Source organism: Electrona antarctica, assembly GCF_951216825.1.
Source record: "Electrona antarctica genome assembly, chromosome: 13".
NCBI classification, from domain to species: Eukaryota; Metazoa; Chordata; class Actinopteri; order Myctophiformes; family Myctophidae; genus Electrona; species Electrona antarctica.
This window is the reverse complement of record NC_136794.1, coordinates 38,222,526-38,247,882: the sequence shown is the minus strand read 5'-3', so window position 1 is coordinate 38,247,882 and position 25,357 is coordinate 38,222,526. Positions and strand designations below refer to the sequence as shown.

General features: G+C 43.2%; 2 protein-coding genes across 3 annotated transcripts in view; both read right to left on the bottom strand.

The window, feature by feature from the left end:
* The window catches only part of cerkl (CERK like autophagy regulator), a 47,577-nt gene extending 30,582 nt beyond the window's left edge, over positions 1 to 16,995 (bottom strand). Inside the window, exons 1-2 of one of the 2 annotated variants that reach the window (XM_079519172.1) lie at positions 16,705 to 16,995; positions 14,599 to 14,711 (exon numbers count right to left, since the gene is read on the bottom strand). In XM_079519172.1, coding sequence (XP_079375298.1) covers positions 14,599 to 14,711; positions 16,705 to 16,952 — 361 coding nt within the window. In that variant the 5' untranslated portion in view covers positions 16,953 to 16,995. Of the gene's footprint in view, positions 1 to 14,598; positions 14,712 to 16,540; positions 16,639 to 16,704 lie in introns of those variants that run through there. The other variant, XM_079519173.1, reaches the window with a different exon arrangement.
* A 3,664-nt stretch (positions 16,996 to 20,659) lies between these two features.
* Positions 20,660 to 24,767, bottom strand: neurod1 (neuronal differentiation 1; the record flags this gene model as incomplete). Its single annotated transcript, XM_079517775.1, is given in 4 exon segments — positions 20,660 to 21,417; positions 21,805 to 22,034; positions 24,564 to 24,727; positions 24,729 to 24,767. Coding segments are annotated over 4 exon segments (1,191 nt in total), but the record flags the coding sequence as incomplete, so codon positions are not given.
* Positions 24,768 to 25,357: the final 590 nt, after the last annotated feature.

The following is a 25,357-nucleotide window of genomic DNA, read 5'->3' as shown; positions in this document are numbered from 1 at the left end:
ATTGAAAGTGTTCTTACCTTCTCCATGCTTGTCTGGTTTGGTCACACAACCTCTCAAGACAAATCGAAGCTGGAAAGAGTAGTACGTCGCGCATCAAAAACCATTGGATGTAGCCTCCCTACACTTTCCTCACTCTATTCCATAATAATTAATAATAATAATTAGGAAGGCAAAAAAAAATCATTGCAGACAACTCTCACCCTGCACATTACCTCTTCAATCTCCTCCCATCAGGCAGGAGATATAGAAGCATCAAGAGCTCAACATCTCGCTTCAGAGATAGCACTTACCTCGTAGCCATTAGACATCTGAACTAGATGTATGTATATGTAGCAATATGCATAGTGCACTTTAAAAACTGAATGTAATTCCCTATGCTGCTGGTTTTTGTATTGTATTGTCCTTTTTGTTTGTATCTATGGTTGTCTGTATATGTTGAGTATGAACCAAGACAAATTCCTATCAACTTGTTGACATGGCAAATAAATTCTTGAATCTTGAATCTTGAAAAAGCCCCAGGGGTCTTGTTTCCATTGTGGCCAATTGCATACCATTGTACCATTGTAGGGACATATCACATGTCTCGAGAACCCTACCGACCAATAAGCTGGTCCACTTGCTTCCGTTTTTTGTACACTCTCAGAGTTACACACCCGTACAGGGCCATTTGGAACTGCACTCAAGGACACTTTGACACCCACTGGTGTAGCAGAATGTTTCCAGTGAGCCAACACGCACTACTCAGCACCCTGACTTTATGTTTGACCAGAATGGAACAGAGCCTTCATTAGTATCATTAACACTGACTCTGCTTGACCAGAATGGAACAGAGCCTTCATTAGTATCATTAACACTGACTCTGTTTGACCAGAATGGAACAGAGCCTTCATTAGTTACTAATGAAGGCTCTGTTCCATTCTGGTCAAACAGAGTCAGTGTTAATGATACTAATAGTATCATTAACACTGACTCTGTTTGACCAGAATGGAACAGAGCCTTCATTAGTATCATTAACACTGACTCTGTTTGACCAGAATGGAACAGAGCCTTCATTAGTATCATTAACACTGACTCTGTTTGACCAGAATGGAACAGAGCCTTCAATGGTATCATTAACACTGACTCTGTTTGACCAGAATGGAACAGAGCCTTACAATTTACAATTTAGGCATTTAGCAGACGCTCTTAATCCAGAGCGACTTACATTAAGCAATAACAAAAGCATGGCATACATCACATATATAAAAAAGTAGTTATCATGAATCATGCGTAAACTAAGAACGTAACAGTGGAGTATCTATGTAAACTATACATACTATACTATATAATATATTATACATGTGTACTATAAAGTGCTATGACTACATAAAATGCAATTCTAGAGCTGTCTACGTAACAAGCTATAAGTCTGTTTAACCCTTAGACAGATTACTACTGGAAAACACGTGGAGTTTTGCATTAGTTCTGTCTGACTTGTACGTGATTTTCCGTAGTTCTCTTTTTTTAATAATACCAATAAATTAATTCGGTCCGCACCTCTGTATAGAGTATTGAGCATCAACTACATTTCCCAGAAAACCCGTGTCACGTGACACACGTGTACGCTTTGCCATTGGAAGCTGAGCCCACCCCCCAGTAAACAGTGGGGGCGGAGGGAGTTTTCATAGTTTTCAGTGTTCAGCCCGTTTGCCGTCTCTCCCGAGCGATTTTCTATCAGAAAAAGTTGAAAGCAGTAATATTTATTTGAGCGAGTTTTGTGGTAGTAGTATTGATCCATACGCGTCCCAGTCGCCTTCTCCAGTCCCCACCAGCCCGGTCGCTGGGACCGGTGGCTGGGCTTAGAACCGGAGCGGGGAGCTATACCGGGAAACCATTGAAAGAAGACGATCAACCCGGAATGTTTTGAGGTAATCTTATTGTAGAAAATGCCCTTCTATAGTGATCAGAAATCATGGACAAAAGAAATCTACAAGCTCACAACGCGTCGCGCATAACCACGCGTTGCTTCAGTAAACGATGCATGTTTGTTCTCCGTATTTGTAGACAGTAAATAAAAGGAGCGAACATTACTCTTCAGATCAGATCGCCTATATGGCACGCTACAATATAAAATAATTGTACTGCCATGCGTGCATGGCTGCATGCCTGCTACGATACATTTGTACTGCACCGACCGACACTAACCCCCCCTCCAGCCATTAGCCAGCACCTTTTACTGTCTACAAAGACGGAGAACAAACATGATGATCTAAGCTCAAACAGGTCACATGCGCGACGCGTTGTGAACTTGTAGATTTCTTTTGTCCATGAGTTATATGAGCTTGCATGATAATCGCATTCATTGTATTGTATACAATCATGATTTTACATTGTTTAGTGTGTCACCGTGTGATGATGATGATGACTATGATGTCAGATAGCCTACGTCCCCCCCCCCCCCCCCCCCCCGGCCAATAGCCAGTACCATTTCTGCAGTGTTTGCTAGAAACTAGCCAACAGCCAGTGGAATGTGGCGACGCGATGGTGCTGGATATTATACCTGCGAGCACTCATTGGTGTCATTCTAACGTCGCCTATTATTTTATCGTGATACTAGCAGCCAGCTACAAACACCATGTAATAGTAGCGTGCACTGACAACAGCTAAATGTTTATTTTTTATATATTTAGAACTGACATCAGATGAGGAGGAGGATGATGATGATGAAGACGAAGAGTCAAGACTGCGATGGAGTTCTCCGATACTGAACCGGATTCATTCATTTCAGGGGGGCCGTTTTTTTTTTGTATTATTATTATTATTTAGCCTACACACACACACACCGTCAAGAACAACTGGAATGCAGTGGTTTGGGGACACTGGGGAGTTTGGGGACAACTGTTTTGTATGTAGGCCTATTTATTTTCTGTAATATTTATTATAATTGTATTATGTTAGTAGTCATAAAAAATAAAAGACGCTTTTACAATGAGTTAGACCTGTCATGGCTATTTTGTTCACTATTGTGAGGTTTATTGTATATGACTAAGCGAGTTTCAACTGTGATTTACTCTGTAACGGTAGATGGTAATAACTCAATTTCTTTTTTATAATACAGTATACATTCAAGTCTATATTTTGATACATTTCATGGGCACCAAGTCATATCAAAACAATGTCCTTGGATGTGTTTTCTATCAAAACTGTGTTTCTTCATAATAGGTTTTTGAGATACATGCATGAATAGACAAGGTACTGGTAAGACCATGTAAACATGGTATATATCAAAATGTGCGTTAGAATGTCTAATTTTACCCCAAAAAAGAATTGAGTTTATATGATGTTCCAATTCAGAGCTCTGGTGACTTTTAGCTGGATAGGTCAGATTGATCATGACTGACCATGCTATTTATAGATGGCAAAATATCTACAGTGGTACATGTGAGAAACTTTTTATTTTATTTTAATTGAACTAGACAACTCACCCTTTAAAATGAGATATTGCATGGCTATGTACGCCCAGCAGAAAAAAAGTTATTTAGAAAATAAAACTTCAACCGGGCATAACTTTTTTTGTTTTCCTAGAAACACTACCCAGTGTAAATGCAGGCTCTTTTAAATGGCTTCCAACACAAAAACTAAACATTTTATCAACTCAGTTCATTTTTTTCCTGGAAGCAGACAAGTCAAGCTTTCTCTGAAGGTCTTTCGTTGTCACACATTCACAACAGAGAATTTTCAATAAATCATTCAAAAACGTGATTATGCCATAGAGAAGTCTACCTACTATATAGAAATCCTTGAAACGCTCAAAGAGTTAAAATACTATCTAAGTCTACATAATGTGCTATCTAAGAGGCTAGGCCATGGTGGAGTCTGAAGAGGTGGGTTTTCAGACTACGGCGGAAGATTTGGAGTGAGGCTGCAGTTCTGACTGTGATTGGAAGTGCATTCCATAGTTTTGGAGCCTTCATTAGTATCATCGGTAGTCTCGCGTTGCCAGACTGTTGCCATCGCATCGCGCGCATCCACTTGCACTCTATGTGCTGCTTTCAATGGCCTGTATCTCCAAATCGGCGCAATGAATGCCGTTTCTGGTCAAAACAAGGTTTTTCAACTGCCCACAGCCGGCGCTGTGATACTCGCGGTCGGGTTTTTTCTGCACCCAGCGAGAGAACAACAACCGGTCAAGACACCACACACACCTTTACGTCATCGTAACATCCGGTTACGGATATTTGGCTCTTCAAAATACGGGATGAAAGGAGGAAAACCTTGGCAATGTGCGATAAATAATCCTGGCGGGGGATGGGTAATTAACAAGTACTTCTGAGATGAATGGAACATTGTAAAGATAAACGTGTGTCTCCTGTTCTCCTCCTCCTGGTCTCACGTTCATTACATTTTCCCGGTTCTGAGATACTCTCCACCCGCCCTCCTCCTCCTCCTCCCCCTCCCCCTGCAGCCATCTGTCTACTCAAACCTGTCCAAGCTTTCTGCTCCGTCCAACCTTCTGTTTATCCTCTCCTCTCTCTGTCCTGGTATCCGCTCTCAATTTCTGTCTCTGTTTCATCTTTCCATCAACACACGCACGCACGCACACGCGCACGCACATGCACACACACACGCACACACGCACACCAGCTCTTACCATCTGTCTAAGTGTTAGGACGGAAATATTGAGCTGTGTGTGTGTGTGTGTGTGTGTGTGTGTGTGTGTGTGTGTGTGTGTGTGTGTGTGTGTGTGTGTGTGTGTGTGTGTGTGTGTGTGTGTGTGTTCCAAATTGGAATGGCATGTGGATGGGCCTCTATTACGGTTCACGGCCTGCCATAGGGGACATCACAAATCACTAACTAATCAAAAGTTAACATAAATGGAGCTACCAAAATTCTTACCACCACCATTGCCTGATAAAACTGCCTGTTCTCCCCGTGTCCCCTAGGGTAGGTACCCTCACAAAAAACATGCAGTAATCCTGGTCTAAAAACTGCCTCCCCCTGGCCAGCCGGGGGGAGGAACTGGTTGGAATAACGTGTTCCTTCCACGCGCTACGTCCAACCAGGGAAACTCCCCCCTGTCAGGTGTAAAGGAGCAACTTGGACACTCAGGCATGAAGGAAGCATGAGTTCAAGTCCGTTGCTCTCCCCATGTCCCCCATATATGGGGACTAGGTTGGCGGAGGGTGTGTAGAGCCCAGGATCACATTAGATAATTGACACAGGGGTGAAAAATGGGATCAAAATTATTTATTTAAAAACTGCCACAGTGAGCCGGAGAAAGTTCACGCAAAAAGCAGTTAAAATGTGATTATTCTGGGGGGACCCTCGTCTTAGAAAACTGGACTTGAGTTACAACTGTACTTAGACCACTTTGTCCTTCTACACAAAACCTCTTCACCAAACATAGCAGATCTACAAGCTCACAACTCTGTTCCTCCTCTACTCCAAACCTCTTCACCAAACATAGCAGATCTACAAGCTCACAACTCTGTTCCTCCTCTACTCCAAACCTCTTCACCCCAAACATAGCAGATCTACAAGCTCACAACTCTGTTCCTCCTCTAATCCAAACCTCTTCACCAAACATAGCAGATCTACAAGCTCACAACTCTGTTCCTCCTCTACTCCAAACCTCTTCACCAAACATAGCAGATCTACAAGCTCACAACTCTGTTCCTCCTCTACTCCAAACCTCTTCACCAAACATAGCAGATCTACAAGCTCACAACTCTGTTCCTCCTCTACTCCAAACCTCTTCACCAAACATAGCAGATCTACAAGCTCACAACTCTGTTCCTCCTCTACTCCAAACCTCTTCACCAAACAGCAGATCTACAAGCTCACAACTCTGTTCCTCCTCTACTCCAAACCTCTTCACCAAACAGCAGATCTACAAGCTCACAACTCTGTTCCTCCTCTACTCCAAACCTCTTCACCAAACAGCAGATCTACAAGCTCACAACTCTGTTCCTCCTCTACTCCAAATCTCTTCAGCAAACAGCAGATCTACAAGCGCACAACTCTGTTCTTCAATATATGGTGACCATATATGGAGATGTGATGTCACGATGCGTGACCATATATGGAGGCGTGGGGGTGACGGACTAACGGACTAACGGATTATAGTAAGTAGTAAATGCGACCTGTGGTCGCAACAATATTGTTTCTCTAACTGACTTTTTGAATCTCGCATATTTTGATTAAAACACAAAACAAATACAGACTAAACTACACCTATGAAACCTCACAAAATATGATAAACAAAGCCAAAACAGAAGTAAAACAAAACAAAAATTTCAACAAATTGGTCATGGTGCTGGTCTACACAACGTGCATTGGCCCGTCGCTGTCCCTCAGCGGTGGTGCTGAAACGTATACCAGTCGATGTGTGATGTATCCTCTAGTCTAGTGCAGGGGTGGGACACTTTGACGATGGAGAGGGCCACTACTCCACACTCACTTGAAATCCTGAATAATTTGTTTTGCTATTTTTTAATTGGAATCCCAGGGGCGTCATTTGGGTATGGCAGGCTATGGCAGCTGCCATACCTTGGCTCCAGGGGAAAAATAAATTTGACTTTGAAAAAAGAAATCCATGAATGTCTCTTTGTCTATCTGTGACTGTGTTATTAAATTACAGTAAAATAGCTACAAATGCAAATTTGAACAAAATGATCGTTTTCACAAGGTATTATTATATTTCCTACAACATTACCCTATCTCAACAAATGGTATATTCCAGAGGCGAGCAGCAGGCGCGCAATTTCAAGAGACTGTCAGGCAGAGAGAGTGCGATTGCGTTTTACACGGTGCTGGCAGTGCTGCTGTCTATAGGCTAAAACCTACCTAAGGACCACTACATCCCTTTTTTGTGGAGAAGACTGTGGACCCCTTTGTGGATCGCAGACACATTTTATTTAGTCCTTTTATTTATTTTGTTTCCTAAATTTAGTTTTTAATTATTATTATTATTATTTCAACAAAAACATTTTTTTTTAAACTCCCAAAAAAGCTAACATTTTCAAGAATTAAAAACAAAATTCGTTTTGTTTTCAGAAATTTTATTAAGAAATCAATTGACCTATAGCTAAGCCCCTCCCCAAACGTCTATGGTCCAATCACATGTTAAGCATAACATGGGTTAGACCCAAGCCCCCAGTAAGGCTATCCAATGTTGAAGATGCCACTACCTACTGGCGAAATGTGGAATTGCAGTACTTAATGGAAGTGGACGGACGTTCATGACGTCACGTGAAAAGCCCGGACCTCAAAATTGAGGTCCGGGGCTAGGCTAGGCTAAACTTCCGCTCGCTCGAGCCATTGAGTTATAATTATACTTCCAGAAGTCTTCCGGGTGGGGGGTGGCTAACGCTCCAGTTCGGTCTCTATCCTTCTTTATACTCTATGGTTAGACCAGAGTAATCTAGAAGGCTTTTATTTTCGTTCGTGTTCGGCTAAAAAATGAGCGTTCGCACACACACACACACACACACACACACACACACACACACACACGCACACACGCACACACGCACACACGCACACACGCTCAGTGGAAGCAGCATGGTCACGGTGCCCACTGTGCGCCCTACAGTGTCACATCTCCTGATCTCCTGCTTGACTGTGGCTCATTTGCACACGGACCACTGGGATGAACCCTGCGCGCACGTGCACACGCACACACACACACACACACACACACACACACACACACACACACACACACACACACACACACACACACACACACACACACACACACACACACACACACACACACACACACACACACAAGGTCCAATATGCAACACATGGCAGAGGAGGCTGAAAAACAGCCAAAAAGACAAGCACATTTATAACCTAACAGGCTGGGGTGCCGGATCAAAAACAGTGATAGTGCTAAGAATAAAAAGAGTCTGCACACCAATTTCTGCTCCCAGATATATCTTTACTTCAAGTGGTAATGTTGGTCTGGAAACGTTACCACTTATGAAGTAAAGATACGTATATCTGGAAGCAGAAATTGCTCTTTTTTATTCTTGTACAAATATGCAATGCACACACACACACGCACGCAGTGTTGATTTTGTCGACTGGCAACTAGCGTTTTTCACTGACGAAAACTAAATTAAAACTAAGCTATGATGGCTAAAACTGAGAGAAAAGATTATTGCGGATTTCGTCAACAAATATGTTAGGGAGGGACTAGTGGAGACGAGATCCAGTGGAACTAAAAGACAAGTTATTTTATCTTTGGTTGCGCTCAGGTACACTCTACAAATATAGCAGATCTACAAGCTAACAATGTGTCGCAGCATGGCGCGTTGTGAGCTTGTAGATCTGCTATTTTTAGCATGCAACCTAAGTGTACAATCAGGCAAAAATAAAAGTCGACAAAAATCAACAGTATATTTAGTCAAGTAAAATCTTATGATATTTAGTCGCATAATTCACCAGCGGGATTTCTTACAATTTACAATTTAGGCATTTAGCAGACGGTCATAATCCAGAGTGACTTAATCTAATTGATAGAATATATAGGATCTATTCATTTAGAATCCTCATCTTATCTCAGCAAATCAACACACAGGCTGTGTATGCCTGTGCACCATCTCATTAACTTCTAATAAATATTACAGTCAATAACACAGAGCAACACGCACGCACGCACACACGCACAGTCAGTGGGAGGTCAGTTTCACGCGATGGTCCATGTGGTTCACTGTGGGACAGTATGGGTCACAGTGAACCACCTGCCCCACACACACACACACACACACACACACACACACACACACACACACACACACACACACACACACACACACACACACACACACACACACACACACACACACACACACACACACACACACACACACACACACACACACACACAGGTTGATGCGATCGACCGACAGCATCAGGAGCACACAGATCGGTCGGATCCTATATCAGATCAGCGACATCGCAATCAAACAAATGTTATATCGTCATGACAACCCATTTATGATCTCATAAATGCAAACACATCTTCTGACTGAAGGTCCTTCCTTACACACTTCCCATAAAATACTAAATGCAAGAGATTTTTATTTTTTTGTGTGCAACTTTGTGCTTGTTTTTCTATAAAGTCGCTTTCAAATATCAGTGTCTGGTTGTGGTGTTTCGGGCTTGTTTCTAAAGTGTAGTTGTTTATTGGGGCTTATTACATGGCTTGGTTGAATGCTTGATTCTGATTGGTCAATCGCTTAATTCAGCTGTGAATTATGTGTCGATAATGACCGCTGCCTAATCAAACCCTCTGAGCACCAGCTGCGCGGCTGCGCCCCGCTTGATTTACTGCTGTTTCCAACATGACAGCCATGTAAACACACACACACTAGTGACACACAATGTCATTTACAGCTAAACATTGCTCTTAAAAATGTTTTTGAAAACATTTGAGTGAGAAATAGACGAAGCAGGACACGAAAATGGATTCTATTTGATCAACTCACTTCCTTGTTTTCCGACAGTCCTGCAGCTGCAGACGCAGCCAGCGCGAACTTATGGAATACTTTTTTTGTTGTGTTTTGGGTCAATGTATTAATTTATGTTAGTTAGCCATGTAATAAGCGGGATAATATCTGGCTAGGTGGTCATTGTCGGGATATAATTCACCTTCAGGGAGTGTAACTCCCTGTCGGTGAATTATCTCCCGATAATGACCACCTAGCCAGATATTATCCCTTACTTATTGCTTCCTAATGCCAATTTTGGCTTGGGAATTTGACAAAACCAAGAAAATCTCCGCGAATTCAAGGCACGATTCTTGGTCAAATCTCAATTTTCCTCCACGAGAATTGAGATCACGATTCTAATTTTTTTCCAGGAAGATATTTATTGTCTTACCTGTCAACTACTGTGGCTTTAAACAGACAACATTAAAGTGCTTGACTTTCTTCAAGTCTCTCTTGTAGCAAAAACATTAGAGTAACTAAAGCCACCTTTACACGAGAACGGTCGCCAGAGAAAACGGTAAAGTCCCGTTGCGTTCTCATTTTGTATTGACCCTTTACACAGGAACGCACACTTTATGAAAACGCTATAATGTCGCTAGGTGGCGGTAACGGGCTGCCAGATAGACCAGTCACCCACGTACAAGAAGAAGAACCAGGTAGCTCCCCCCTTCATGCAGCCCTATCGGGGTCTTGAATGACGCTTCCAGACCACTATGGAGTTGTGGCCGTCTCTGCCTGCTTTCTACTAACCGCATCGAGTGACACACAGGCTGACAGGCAGCCCAGAGGCCTGCAGGCAGAGGCGCACCACGGGATGGTTATATTTTATACATATATTAGGCTACATAAACGCTGCTGCCGCCTATCACAAGGCTTTTTATTTACATCATGGTTTTACATTCACCATCGCTGATGAGTGGCGCTTCGTAGGTGAGGAGGGAGCGCTTGCTCATTGTAGGAACTCCAAATATTATATCACATCAATGTAACTGTAACATAAGGGTTGTGAGCCGACGTGAGCCATGGTGTCACAAGTTTTGTGGATTCACTGTTTTGCCTGTTTACATGGAGACGGGAGGAAACAGTGTTTTCAAAGATTTCCACTCTGGAAGGTGTTTTCACTTAGTTGCGTTTTCACCTCCTGAAAACGCAGTTCTCGTCTAAAAGGACACCCGCAAACGATACTTTATGTTGCCGTTTTCTATGAACACCGTTCTCGTGTAAAAGGGGTCTAATAATGAATTGGACAGCCAACTAGTGCTGCATGATTCTTGGTCAAATTTAGAAATGAGATCGCATAGGTGTCTGATCTAGATCGCAATCTTTTTTCGATTAATTGTGCAGCACTAATTCAAGGCTCCATGGGTTGAGTAATAAATAGAAGAATAGTCATGCTTGTCGTTGGTTTAACATTTATAAAACCTACAGACACACTTAACCACCATTTTTAAAACATTTCCAAAGTAGTTAAATGAGAAAAAGAGGTTGCGCAATGCACATCAGCAATGGTTGCGGAGTGCTAAACCCAAATCCAGTATTCATCAAAAAATAGGAATTACAAAAATTCCAAAAAGGTAGCACATCGAAAAATTAAATAAATGGCAGACAAAGTACTCACATTTCCATTTATTTATTGGCACACACCAATAAGGAACGCTTACGCGTTTTGGCTATGCAGCCTTAAGTCTGCTATGACAAAGTACTTCAGGACAAAAACATTTATGTTGTGGTACGATGTGTGCGTCACATCACCCTAGTGTGTGAAGACCTAAAAAAGATTTAAAAAAACGCACTTAGCTGGGAGTCTGTGATTGTGTGTGTACGTGCCGTGCACGTGAGCTTGCATGTGCGTGATCGTGTGTGTGTGTGTGTGTGTGTGTGTTTGTGCTAACATGGCTAAGGCCTCACTTTCTCTCACACTGAGAGATTCTAATCAGCCCCCATGGGTTCAACCAAATGCTACCTACTACTGCCAAAGACACACACATGTACATGAGCACGCATTCACACACACACACACACAAGGGCATGTGTGATTGCGCATGCACGTGTGCACACACAGAGCTGGCGGGCGTAATAATATTAAGTTGGATCAAATTCAGGAAAACAGACTGGGAGCCTTAAAGCAAAACACGCACGCACGCACGCACGCGCACGCACACACGCGCACGCACACACACACACACACACACACACACACACACACACACACACACACACACACACACACACACACACACACACACACACACACACACACACACACACACACACACACACACACACACACACACACACACACACACACACACACACACAACCTGGGAATCCTCTGGTTCATTATTTAATATTTACATAATAAATGAGTGACATCATCAGTGTGATTTTGATAATAACAACATTTTTCATTTTTTTCATGACTCTCTTTTTGTTGGGTTTCTGTGATCAGGCAGAAACCCAACTGACCACAACGTTGTGTATTTTTGTTGACATTCTTAAAGATGTTGCCAATATTCTAAAAAGAAAAAGGAGAGCGTCCATTTTACAGTGAAGTGTGCAGGGTACTTATTAAACCAATTGGATGCAGGCGTGCAGTGTTTGTTAGTGGTGGGAAATTACCCATTCAGGACAGGAACCCCTTTTGGTGTTTTAAGCATTATGTTATACTTTAGCTATTGAAAAATAGCAGATCTACAAGCTCAAAGCGCAGCACCGAGTGCCACGCTGCGAGCTTGTAGGTCTGCCATTTTTGAAAAATCGTGAAAATGTGGCACAAATCTCTGGATATATATTCTTTCAGAGCGAACGTTTTTAACTCAAATGATTCTGGGGGGATCCCTGGAAAAACATATTTTCAGTGGCCAAATACATATAGAAACTGACATATATAAACATAGGTTTTTCATTAAAAACAAAGTGGTGGGAATTAAATACCATTCATTTCAGTGTTTGAATCATTCCGTTCACATTCACTACAAATACCATGATGCAGTTCAAATGGTTCATTCACGTAGTTTAATGTCCAATGGCAAAAGAGGAGCGTCTCTCTTCAGCCAATCGAAATGTTGCTATTTGCCATTGACTGAATCTGGCGTCAGCAGGCTTCCCACACGGAGGAGAATGGCCGACTCGAGGAACGATGACGCTTGAGGATTTGAGGAAGTGACCGAATTAGATCCCGTTCACATAAAAGACCGAACGAATCGAACAAATCACAAACAAATTGATTTGGGCTAAATCACAACTTGTGTACTTGCAAATTGGCTATTTTTGAAATATCCGAAGAATAAAACGTTAAAAACCAAAATAAAAACAAATGCGGAAATAGCCAATCTACAAGCTCACAACGCATTTATGTGTGTTGTGAGCTTGTAGATCAGCTGTTTTCACATGGCTATGGTATACATGGGTTTAAATTATTTTGTGCACCCTTTTCAATTAAAAGTACCAGAAATGTACCAGATTTGTATTTGTACAGTTAATATGTTACATACAGTATACCGTGTGTGTGCGCGTGCTTGCGTGTGTGTGTGTGTGTCTGTGTAATGATTGTACAACTAAAACAGATGGTGTTAGTGGGTCAATATCGTTACCATGGTTACCCGACTCCATGAAACTGAGAACATACAAGACCACCGTGTTTGTGTGTGTGTGTGTGTGTGTGTGTGTGTGTGTGTGTGTGTGTGTGTGTGTGTGTGTCTCTCTCTTCGTTGTCTCAACGATAATCTTCTCCATTACCTCACCAGCTGTCTGTCTGTCTGTCTGTCTGTCTGTCTGTCTGTCTGTCTGTCTGTCTGTCTGTCTGTCTGTCTGTCTGCCTGCCTGCCTGCCTGCCTGCCTGCCTGCCTGCCAGCCAGCCAGCCAGCCAGCCAGCCAGCCACTGTTGTCTTGAGGTTAGGTAAACGTTTGGGTTTGAGTTAAGGTACGGATAATTTCAGAACTGCTGGTTTCAAATCACTCCAAAAAATTCAATTCAATTCAGTTCAGTTCAGTTCAGTTCAGTTCAGTTCAGTTCAGTTCAGTTCAGTTCAGTTCAGTTCAGTTCAGTTCAGTTCAGTTCAGTTCAGTTCAGTTCAGTTCAATTCAATTCAATTCAATTCAATTTACATCCTTCACTGGCATGAATGTTTGTGTTCTTTGTGTGTCTCTCTCTCTCCATCGCTCCTTCTTTCTCTATGTTTCAAACATCTCCTGTCAATCAGATTGTAATCCAATCTGATGTTCTTGCACATGTTTCCATGCAGCATTCACACACACAACACTGAAAACACCAAAAAGAAACAAGGTTTCTGACGGACAGCGACGATATATAGATCCTATGAATATTGAAATACATTATGGCATGTCAGGAAAAGTCTGAAGACGGCATGCAGTTACAGTACCTGCCAAAACTTTGCGTCCTATTGGCCCTTTGGCTACCAGTGTGTGTGGCCACTGCTTGTCCTTCCGGGGACTGGCGCCACTACAAGGACTTTGGTGTGCGTACAGCATTGGTTTTCAACCATTTTCATATCAAGGTCCATTATTTCATTCGGCTTTTGAGCCACGGACCACCATTTGATGAGATTTAGCCTCTCAGACCCAAAACTAAAGACTTTTGTGATTTTGTCCACAATTCCATGTATGATGCTGTATTGATGTGATACCATTAGGAGAGATAACAGGCAACCGTTGAAATAATAATTATTGTACAGTCTCTATTGTGTAGACTTTTTGCAAATTAAGTAATGGACATGTTTAACAATAGTTAAACTCTTGAGCGTAAAATTAAACCAAATATTTGGTTTCATATTACGCTCTCAAGAGCTGATCTAATAAGTGTCCATCATTTAGCTGGGGACCACCTGGAACCCCCTCAAGGACCACTGGTTGAAAACCACTGCTTATAGCATTCTCGTGCACAACATCAGGAAAACTCAGAACTTCAGAACTTCCTATTTAACAGCAAAACACTTTCTCCAAAACACCCCAGAAGCATCCCCAGTCCAGTCCAACAATAAGACGACCGACAGACAGACAGACCGACAGACAGACAGACAGAAACAATGTAACTAGGTACCATGACAGCACTGACACCTGTGGGTTTCTATAGTAACGGATGCGAGAGGTGACTGACCTGTGGGCATCTCCGGGAGGATGGGTGTCCATGACAACCGTGTGCTGGTCAGCAGAACGTCATGACTGATCTTCCCCAGGCGGAAGATCCCTCTGAGCAGGACGGATTCTGGCCTAACACACACACACACACACACACACACACACACACACACACACACACACACACACACACACACACACACACACACACACACACACACACACACACACACACACACACACACACACACACACACACACACACACACACACACACACACACACACACACACACACACACACACACACACACACACACACACACTTAATATGGAAAGTGTTAAATATGTTACAGATTTGTAACCGTACACTCAAGTAGAATTCAAAATAATATCTGTAACAAACATCTGATCTGGTCTGTAATCAGGATAAGAATAACTAAGGGAACCCCTTCTGATGTTAGATTCACGAATGTTAGGTTCATTCTGGAAACCACATTTATGGGAGTTCTTTTGTTTCAGGGACGTCGCTGACCATTTGGTTGCCCTACTCGTAGGATATTTGTGCTGCCACCCCCACCCCATATTAGTCTGATTATTATTGTAGTAACGTCTATGTTTGTGTGTCAGTGTCAATCTTGCGCATCGCGGCCGTTGCTTTCCGTTTCCGACGTTCTGTGCGTGGTTCATTGTCTGTGTTTTGTTGTGGCTTTGTTTGCATTGGCTGCGCTGTTTCAGCCGAGTTTGGTTTGAAGTGAACTGAAGTTATATCGAGTGACGTGCGAACATTGCATGCGCGTTGATCTGCACTGTCTGTCTGCAGCCTGCTTTGCTGCCAGGGATATTTGCCCCTCCCCTTCCCATAAGTTCCCATTGGTTAGAGGCAGCATTGCCATTGCTTGTCGTCCAATTGCCTAGAAGCAGCCAATCACATCACCACGTCAGTATGACTCGCTGATGACGATTTGTACATTTCATGGGTAAACACTAGTCAGGTTTTCACCTGACAAAAAAACAACAACAATGAACGCAACAGCAGTGAAACCGATGGTCATGTGTTGTTGGTTGCATCCTGGTCTCATGTGTGACAAAAGGTGATCATGGAATCATTATGCTGCAGCAACATGTTTCCTGTTTTTTTCCAAAATGACACCAGATGAATGTTCATACAATTTATTAAACCAGCACTACCTGGCTGTGAGCCAAACATGCCCAATAGATGTAATGCAAAGCAGAAAACGGGGGACAGAGCCTTCATTAGTATCATTGCTGCTTGGCAACACCTGTGGAGTCGGACTACATACTCCGGTACAGTAGGTGGCGGTATACACCTGAAAGCAATTGGTTGCAACCCGCCATTAAATCCAAAGAAGAAGAAGAAGGCGGCAACACCTGTGAAGGCAGTAAAGGGCCAATTTCTTTCCAATATGGCTGCTGTGCAAATTGAGCCTGCAATTCCTAAGGGCCAATTCATACTCCTATTTTACGGCTGTAGTGCCGGAATGATGAAATTTTCAGTAGCACCGAAGAGCCGACTTTAGGACGGTACCCACCCCCCCCCCGAACCTCAAATGATGTCACATTGTAGGCTCTACAGAGCCGAACCGACTTTTATTCGGCTCTAAAATAAGAGTATGAATCGTGCCTAACAGTTAAAAGAAAAACAGAGAGGCAGGGTTTTTAGGCCATGTCATGAATAAAATCTCAGTCCCAGGAGATGAGACAATTACTTTTAAATAAAAATAGTTAATAGTATCATTGTGCGTGTTATGCTGGGTTCACAGTCACACTGGCAGGTGCATAAGATTTAAAGACTGACCCTAACTACACAATACTGTGTAGGTTTGTTGTTTGTAGCTGAAGTTGAAAGTAACCAGCTCAACTTTTTGTAGCTTTGTAGCCGGTTTATCTTTTGTAGCAGCTACAAAAAAAAACGTCTGATGTGTAGGGCTATCTTTGTACCTTCATGTCGCTGACTTCCATTGGAAATGAATGGCAGTCTAGACTGTATCTTTGTATCTGCCTGTGTGAACGCACCATTAGAGCAGACTGTGAGCTGTGATTTCCTCTCACACACACAGTGACACGCGCGCAGCGCGCGCACCAACACTTTTATAACAACAAACCTCTCCTCCTCCTCCTCCTCCTCCTCTTCTCGTTTCTCTTCCTCCTCCTGCTCCTCCTCTTCTTCCTCCTCTTTCTTCTTCCTTTCCTTCTCTTTCTTCTTGTTCTTCTTCTCCTCCTCCACCGCGGTCGGTCTCTTTTTCTTCTTCTTCTTCTTGTCCGTGACGGGCGACGGTGTCTCGTCTGCGTCGCGCGGCTCCTCCGCGCTGTCGCTGCCGCACGACGCGCCGCTCGCTGAGTGCGACGTCATTATACTTTGAAGTGAAATATATTAAATAATGTGCGATAAAAGTGACGCTTGTACACCGAAAAGTATGTTATTTCCTCGCGCTGTGCGTGCCCGTCTCCTTGGTGACAGTTTAGTGCGCGCCCCCGGCTGTGTGTGTGTGTGTGTGAGTGAGGATTCCCCCTGCGGCGCGCGCCCGTGGAGTTACCACCGTGCTCAGTCACGGGAACGCGCACAGCACCTTCTGAGCTGATCTCAGTGAAGTCAGTGGTTCTCAAAGTGGGGTACAATTAATGAAGGGTCCTTGAGGGGAGTTCCAGTGAGGAACATTTAACTTTCTGGGGCTGTGCAATGCAAAATGTCATACCTCAATGTTTATGCCAAATACCCAGCTATGACTATGACTATGGGTTCACATTTGTCATTTTTTGTTAAGTGTAGCAACAGGTGAAAACAGCACATAAACAGTGCTCTTATATTTATTTACATTCCACAGACCAGAAGACAGAACAAGACGTGCTCTGGCCACGTTCAGGTGTTTAGACTGATATCTCGTGTTGTGTTTATAGAGGGGGTTGCTTCCCCCCTCTCAAACAACGAGCACATGCCGGTCGGGCAACCTGAAAGCAAACTCCACCTGCAGCCCGAAAGTTTTATTTACCTGCCAGGGGCAGGTGTACAACAACCCTTAGTGTCAACGCCTATAGCTCCTCTGTTTATATGTGCAGTATATATAGGCCTGTCAGAGGTCCACTTGGTATAGAGTGCGGTACACATATGGGTTCACATGCACACGTTTTGCTAAGGCAGGCCGTTTTGCTTTTCACAGTCCTCACTACAATTTACAATTTAGGCATTTAGCAGACGCTCTTAATCCAGAGCGATTTACATGAAGCAAAAACAAAAAGCATGGGAATACATCACATATATAAAAAGCATTTATCATGAAACATGCGTAAGCTAAGAACGTAACAGTGGAATATCTATATAATGAAACTATCTATCTTCTTCATAGATCTGTTTCATAGACCTCTCTCGGCCGCTTCAGGACATCCCTGTATTCACATCTGGAAACAACCTGCTCATGCTTTTACAAACGTACATATATTTCTGACTTTTATACTGTACAAGTCATTGTTGTACTACTAGTGTGTTTTACTACTAGTGTGTTATTTCTTTATTTAAAATAAGTTGTGTGGGTGCATGGGAGAGGACCTGTATTGTGCATTGTGACCCCAAGCATTTCCTGGGCCATGGTAGGGGGCGGGACTGCAACGCTCTATAGGGACCCCCTCTAAAATGAGATGCTGCATATCACCTCTCAATATAAACTCTGACCAAATTCGGAATTGTTCTCCAGCCAGCTCAGCCATGCGTTCATGACACACTATAGGGTAAGTGATTTTCTTTGGTTAAAATAAATGTTAAAACGCTAGATATTGTGATAGTAGCCTAGGCTACTCATTGCTATATAGAGCATGGGTTCACAAACCTTTCAGCCCATCCATCCATCTTCAACCGCTTATCCGTAGACCGTAGTCTAGCTCCACTAAAGTGCTCCAGACTTCCCTCTACAGAGCAACATTAGTGACTTCCTCCTGGGGGATCCCGAGACGTTCCAAGGCCAGTGAGTCGATGTATTTCGATGTATTTCCTCCAACTACGCCTTGGTCTGCCCATGGGGTCTCCTCCCAGTGGGCCATGCCTCAAGGACCACCATATGCCCGAACCACCATAGCTGGCTCCTTTCCAGGCGAAGAAGCAGCGACTCTACTCCGAGTCTCGTGTGACTGAACTTCTCACCCTATCTCTAAGGGAGATGCCAGCCACCCGTCGAAGAAAACTCATTTCGACCGCTTGTATTCGCAACCTTATTCTTTCGGTCATGACCCACACTTCATCATGACCATAGGTGAGAGTAGGAAAAGTAGGAAAAGTAGGGGGCTTTTGCAGCAGAAAACAAACTATTATGAAGTTCACCAAATGAGAGACAGAAACCCAGGCAAATCCTTTTAATTTCCTTTTAATAAAATGTTTTAATAATCATCTATCTTATAAAATATTAATATGAAATGACATGAAATAGCGTCGACTAGAACTGAAACATTGTAAAAAAAAAAACAACAACAGACAGAAGTCAGAGAATTGTGTACAAAAAAAAACAGAAGAAAAGTGAACTCAGCAGGACTTATAGAGATTAATATGCTGTTGAAAAATAGAAATGTTTATTATTATTGTTGCTTATTTTTTTTATTTCATTATTGGCCAAGTGTTTTTCAGGTTTTAAAGATTGCATAGTTTATCCCAGATTATTGCTTATAGTGATTTACAGTACATCCAGTTACACACAAATTATTATTATTATTATAAGTGTGAGACCACGGACGTCATCACTCTGACATCATCATTACAAAAACAAACAGGAAGTGACATCAGAGCCACACAGAGATCGACATGGCTGGAGTCCATGTTAATCACATTAACCCTGGATTCCCTATTTTGGGCATATCGTAAAAAAAGAAAAGTTTTTTTCAAAATAAATCACCCAAAAATCTCAACCTTTTTCAGGCATTTAAACAAAAATTACAAAAGAAAACAGCCAACCTGCAAAGCTCACAAATTGTAGATATGCAACTTTAGCTATTTCTTTATTCATAGATCTTATTGTATTATAATAACCTGGAGCCTGTTGTTAGCCTTAGTGGCTAATCTACATACACATTGCATGCACTGAATGCAATAAGACACTTGAAAAGGAGACAAAATGCCCACATTCATCACCAGCAACGAGGTCAATGGATCCATTTATACAAACAAAACCAAGCTGCAATGTTGTGAATTTAAAAGCCAATTAAGTGCACAGAATGTTTAGATTTCTGCTATAGTCTTCAAAGCTCAAATCTTGTTTTTTAGATTTTAAAAAAAGCTAGCTGATGGCTTGTTGATGGCTAGTTTGTAATGCAACTGAACTAGTAGTACCTATAGTTGCAATTATAAATCACAAAACATTGTAGTTGTGTACAAGAAACATGATCAAACTGCCATGTTTTTCGAATGTTGTTTTCCGACATAGCAAAAGTTTGTGAAATGCTAGCTGTCATCGTAGCAACAGTAGTCTGTAATGGCTCTGGTCGTGCACGTCCTTACACACCAGTGGTTCTCTCAACGTGGGGTCCGGGGACCCCCAGCGGTCCTTCAGGGACTTGTAGCGGGTCCCCAGCTAAATGATCGATATAGTTAGGAACCATGTGGTCCCTTTTAAAGGTCTGTAACTCTGAGAGGGGAGTGCACAACTGGATCCAAGTGGACCTGTAAGTATTTAAGGGTACATTTGGTTCCATTTTGTGCACTCTCAGGCCCCTTTTCCACCGGGATATGAACCCGGTTTTTGGTTCTTTTTTTCCTTGCCTAATATTGAACCAGTTCAAAGTGTTTACACTGAAAATGAATTGAAAAAAATGGCTGCTCGGTTCTGTGAAAGCACCAGGAATCTAGAACGGAACCAGTTCGAGAACCAAAGTTATTTTGGTGAATAAGGGGCCTCAGAGTTGTGGGGGTAGAGCTAATGCATACCAAAACCGGGGGTTCCTTGAAATGGAACCACCGCCTTATTATACACAAACGCAAACACACACAACCTTTTTAGTCCAGTCTTTTTAGTCTTTTATAAATTCCACCAATCGAGGTGTCTCGATCGCAGCCCGCCCGACTGCCCGCCCACCCGCCGGTCCTCAGGAGTCGTTAAAGATGGCGCTGATCTGGCCATGGTCGAACGCCATCATCACGCCCTCCATCTGCAGCTCGGCGCCGCACGGCCGCGGGGGCGAACCGCCACCGCCGCCACCGTACACTGGCCCCGCCCCTGCCCCACCTCCTCCCCCTCCCCCTCCCCCTCCCCCTCCGTAGCTCATGGAGAAGGCGAACTCGGAGCCCGACGACGACGACAGGAGGGGCGGCATATCGTGTTTGGAGAAGGTCGACGAGGAGGAGGAGGAGGTGAAGTTCCCGTTGACGCTGAGGGGCGGGCTGAGCGGCGCGCCGTCGAAGCCGCCGCCCCCACCCCCAACACCTCCACCCCCGGGACTGGGGCAGCACTCCACTACCACCAGCCCCCCCGCCGGACCCTCCAGGAGGGGCTCGAACCCTCCTCCTCCGCCTCCGTACTGGTGGTGGTGCGGGTGGTGGTGGGCGTTTAGGTTTAGGTGGGGGTGGTGGTGGGACTTGACCGCGTGGTGGAAGAGGTGGTGGTGGTGGTGGTGTGAGTGGGAGGCGGGGCCCATGCCGGCCGAGCTGGAGTCCATGGTGCCGTAGGGAGGGCTGGGCAGGCCGGCCGTGAGCCCGGGGCTCTGGTAGGGGTAGTGTCCGGGGAACGGAGCTCCGTTCTGGGGGTGGAGGAGGTGAGCGCCGGGCTGGCTCTGCTCGGGGAGGAAGGTCCGGGGGTTGAGCTGCAGGCAGCCGGCCACCAGGTTGGTGGTGGGCTGTGAAAGACCTGTTGATTTGATTCAGTGATCAGTTGTTTTGGTATACTGCTGGTTTTCTATCCTATACCAGGAACCAGCACCTGTAGTACTGATGGATGGTTTTATATCCTACTAGGACCTCTATAGAGGCTATGCGCATGACATCATCATTATACCCGGACATTTTGCGTGGCAAAAAAACGATACTTTCCGGCCACGACAGCCCATACATACATACATATACATACATGCAGAATTGATTGCATTAAACAATGTTAAACGACGTCAAACTCACTTTGCCACTCACTTCATGCATGCGCATACCCTCTATATGTTGGTTGTATATCCAATGAAAAAAATATATATATATATATTTTGTTTTTTACCATTGTGTTTCACAGTATTGATTGAAATACCTTTGCACAGCGCCTGGACAAAGCTGATGAGGTCGGGGGACTTCCCCGAGCGGAGGGTCTCGCTCAGGGCCCAGATGTAGTTCTTGGCCAGGCGGAGGGTCTCGATCTTGGACAGCTTCTGGGTCTTGGAGTAGCAGGGGACCACCTTCCTCAGGCTCTCCAGGGCATCGTTCAGGCCGTGCATGCGGTTCCTCTCCCTGGCGTTGGCCTTCATCCTCCTCATCTTGAACCTGGAGAGGGGACGACGTGCGTCGTCAATTAATATATGAACATCATAATCTATATCAGTGGTTTCCAACACTTTTCATATCAAGGGCCATATCACGGGCCACCATTTGGTGAGAATCAAAACGAAAGAATATTTTGTTGTCGTTGGTTAAGATTTTGTCCACATTTCCATTCTGTATTTATTGGTACCAGGCATTAGGAGACACAACAGGCAAAGGCAAACACTGATCAAAATAACAATTGTTCTACATTCTCTAATTGTGTAGAAATTAAGTAATGCAAACGGTTCCATTTGGTTTCATTTTACACTCTCAAGAGTTGAGGATCTAAGAGTCCATTTGGTTACCAACTCTCCATCATTTAGCTGGGGACCACCTGGAAGAACCCCCCCAAGGAGGTAGTTTATTTGATTATCTTTACCAGTATCAATTAAATTATACATCAACATACAGTAAGCAAACTGGTACTGTACATATAGTGCCTGTAAAGATTATGTACAAAACCATAATTTTAGATACTAAAATAGTTTGAACAATGATTGAAAATTCTGCAGTAACTAAGGGCCGATTCATACTCCCTATTTTAGAGCCGAATAAAAGTCGGTTCGGCTCTGTAGAGCCTACAATGTGACGTCATTTGAGGTTCGGGGGGGCGGGTACCGTCCTAAAGTCGGCTCTTCTGTGCTACTGAAAATTTCTGACGAGCCGAAATCATTTCGGCACTACAGCGCCGAAACAGCGGTAAAATATGAGTATGAATCGGCCCTAAGCCAAACAACCAAATAATTTCCACGCACGCACGCACGCACGCACGAGCACACACACACACACACACACACACACACACACACACACACACACACGGTGCGGATCTCTCTATAGGTATATGTAACCCAAACACAAACATTGAATGCCATTGACAATGAATGGACACTTTTGAGTGTTTGTGTAAACACAAACATTGCGTAACACAAACATTGATGACGAAGGTGAGGACGCAAATTGTGATTGTCCGGAATGAGATGGTGTACGATGATAAGAGCTCTGCTCACTTTAGTCACTTGTGTGATTTTTCTATATTGTACACATTTTCCCTTTTTTCTAACCGTGTATATGATGATCTATTTTTTTTGTAAATTTGTACGTCTTTAAATGTCTTGATGAATTGAAAATGGAGGACCCTGATGTAAACAAGTCTTAGTGCTTTGTCTGGTTTCATCCTCTGAGCAGATTTTGTATTGACCTGTACTTTCCTTGAACTGTACCCATTAATAACATATCAGTTATACTCACTGAAATCAACTCGTGAATGGATCAACATTCAGCATGTTCTCTCCATGTCCCTATAGGGTAGGTATATACCCCCCAAAAAAATGTATGCGGTAATCCTGGTCTATACTACCTCCCCCTGGCCAGCCAGGGCGCCTGATGGAGGGGAAAGGAACCCCCCCCTCCCCCGTCAGGATTACAGCTTTAGGCAATTGGCAACCGGGTGAAAAATGGGTTACAAAATCGTGGGATAAAAAATGTATAGGAAAAAACTATATATCACACCCAGGCTGCTCAACAACACCGCTGGCTGGCTGCCAGCAGTATTGCAGCTGTTATACTCCAAACAGATATACATACGGACATATATATAAACGCGGCCAATCATTGACTATAATCTATAGCAGGGGTTCTCAACGTTTTTGGCTGGGGACCCCCAGAAATGCTTTGGCCATGTCTCGCCCACCTATACATTTCGGCCATTTGAAAATAGCCGATCTAGATCTGCTATTTTCAATAGATTTTGTACACATTTTTAACTTGTGAAATGGCACACTCTGCACAATGAGTACTTTTACTTTTAGTACTTTAAGTACATTTTGATGCCGATACTTTTGTACTTTTACTCAAGTACATTTTCAATTCCGTACTTTTACTTGTAACGAAGTAGTTCTAAATTGCATGCAGTATTGGTACTTTTACTTCCTACAATTGAGTACTTTTTCCACCACTGCTTAAAGGAGAATTCCATGCTAGAAGGCTTTCTTACCTTTATTTGTAGTTGTTACGTCCCCAACAAAGAGGTCCAGGTGTTATTTTGTGCAAAAGTGCATTATTGGCTATTTTCCCTAATATAAGCCCTCAATGGGGGTTGGGTTTTTGTGCTAATTCGCTTATTTCCATCAAAATAAGTAGTAAAGTGTGCCGCTTGGGATACTATTTACATTATGAAGAGAGGATATATACAAAACAAATTGATTTTTGAGCGATGGAAATAAGTGAATTAGCACCCCATGTTAGCCCCATTCAATTCAATGCAATTCAATGCAATCCATTGAGGGCTTATATTAGGGGAAATAGCCAATAATGCACTTTTGCACAAAATAACACCTGGACCTCTTTGGTGTGGACGTAACAACTACAAATAAAGGTAAGAAAGCCTTCTAGCATGGAATTCTCCTTTAATGGCAATTTGGCTGCAGTCTGCACATGGTCAGTTGGAGCGGTTAGGCACCACTGGAAAAAAAAGAGACTCAAACAGACCTCTGCATACGAGCCTTGGTCATCTTCTTCTTCCTGGGACCGCGTCGTTTGGGTTTGTTCCTGTTCTCTCCGTTCTCTTCCTCATCTTCCTCATCCTCCTCTTCTTCCTCCTCCTCCTCTTCCTCCTCTAAATGCTGTAATCCCTCCTCGTCCTCCTCCTCTTCCTCCCCCCCCCCCTCCTCCTCCTCCTCCCCCTCCCTCGCACGTCTCCATCTCTGCATTCACCTCCTCCTGGCGCTCTGTGAAGGACTTGGTCATCTCTCTGACAGACAGACAGGCGGACAGACAGACGGTAGGCAGGCAGGCAGGCAGGCAGACAGGCAGACAGGCATAATTATTAACACTGAATGTTTGCAGTTATCCTCAGATATTTAATATTTCATATTATAACTCATTATCAGCTTTTTTGCTATGATATATAATTACATTTGGTAAATGAAAAACACAGTTATGTCATATTTATACGATATAGTGCATAGTGTGATACTGATACGATTAGAACCCGCTTTTAGATTACAGGATGTTTAATAATAGGCCTAATAATAATAATAATAATATTAATTATTATTATTATTACAATTATTATTGTCATTGTTGTGCGTATTAACATTACAAAATGTCTGCACTTAAAATGAATCAAGATTTTAAATTCAACCACGGAATGAGATTACATTAAATATGACTATACTTCATGAGTTAACACCAAGAATAATTAATTTATTTTACAGTATAGACATGTATGTGTATATATGTATGTGTCATGAGCTTTATCACAGCTATAGACATATAAGCCT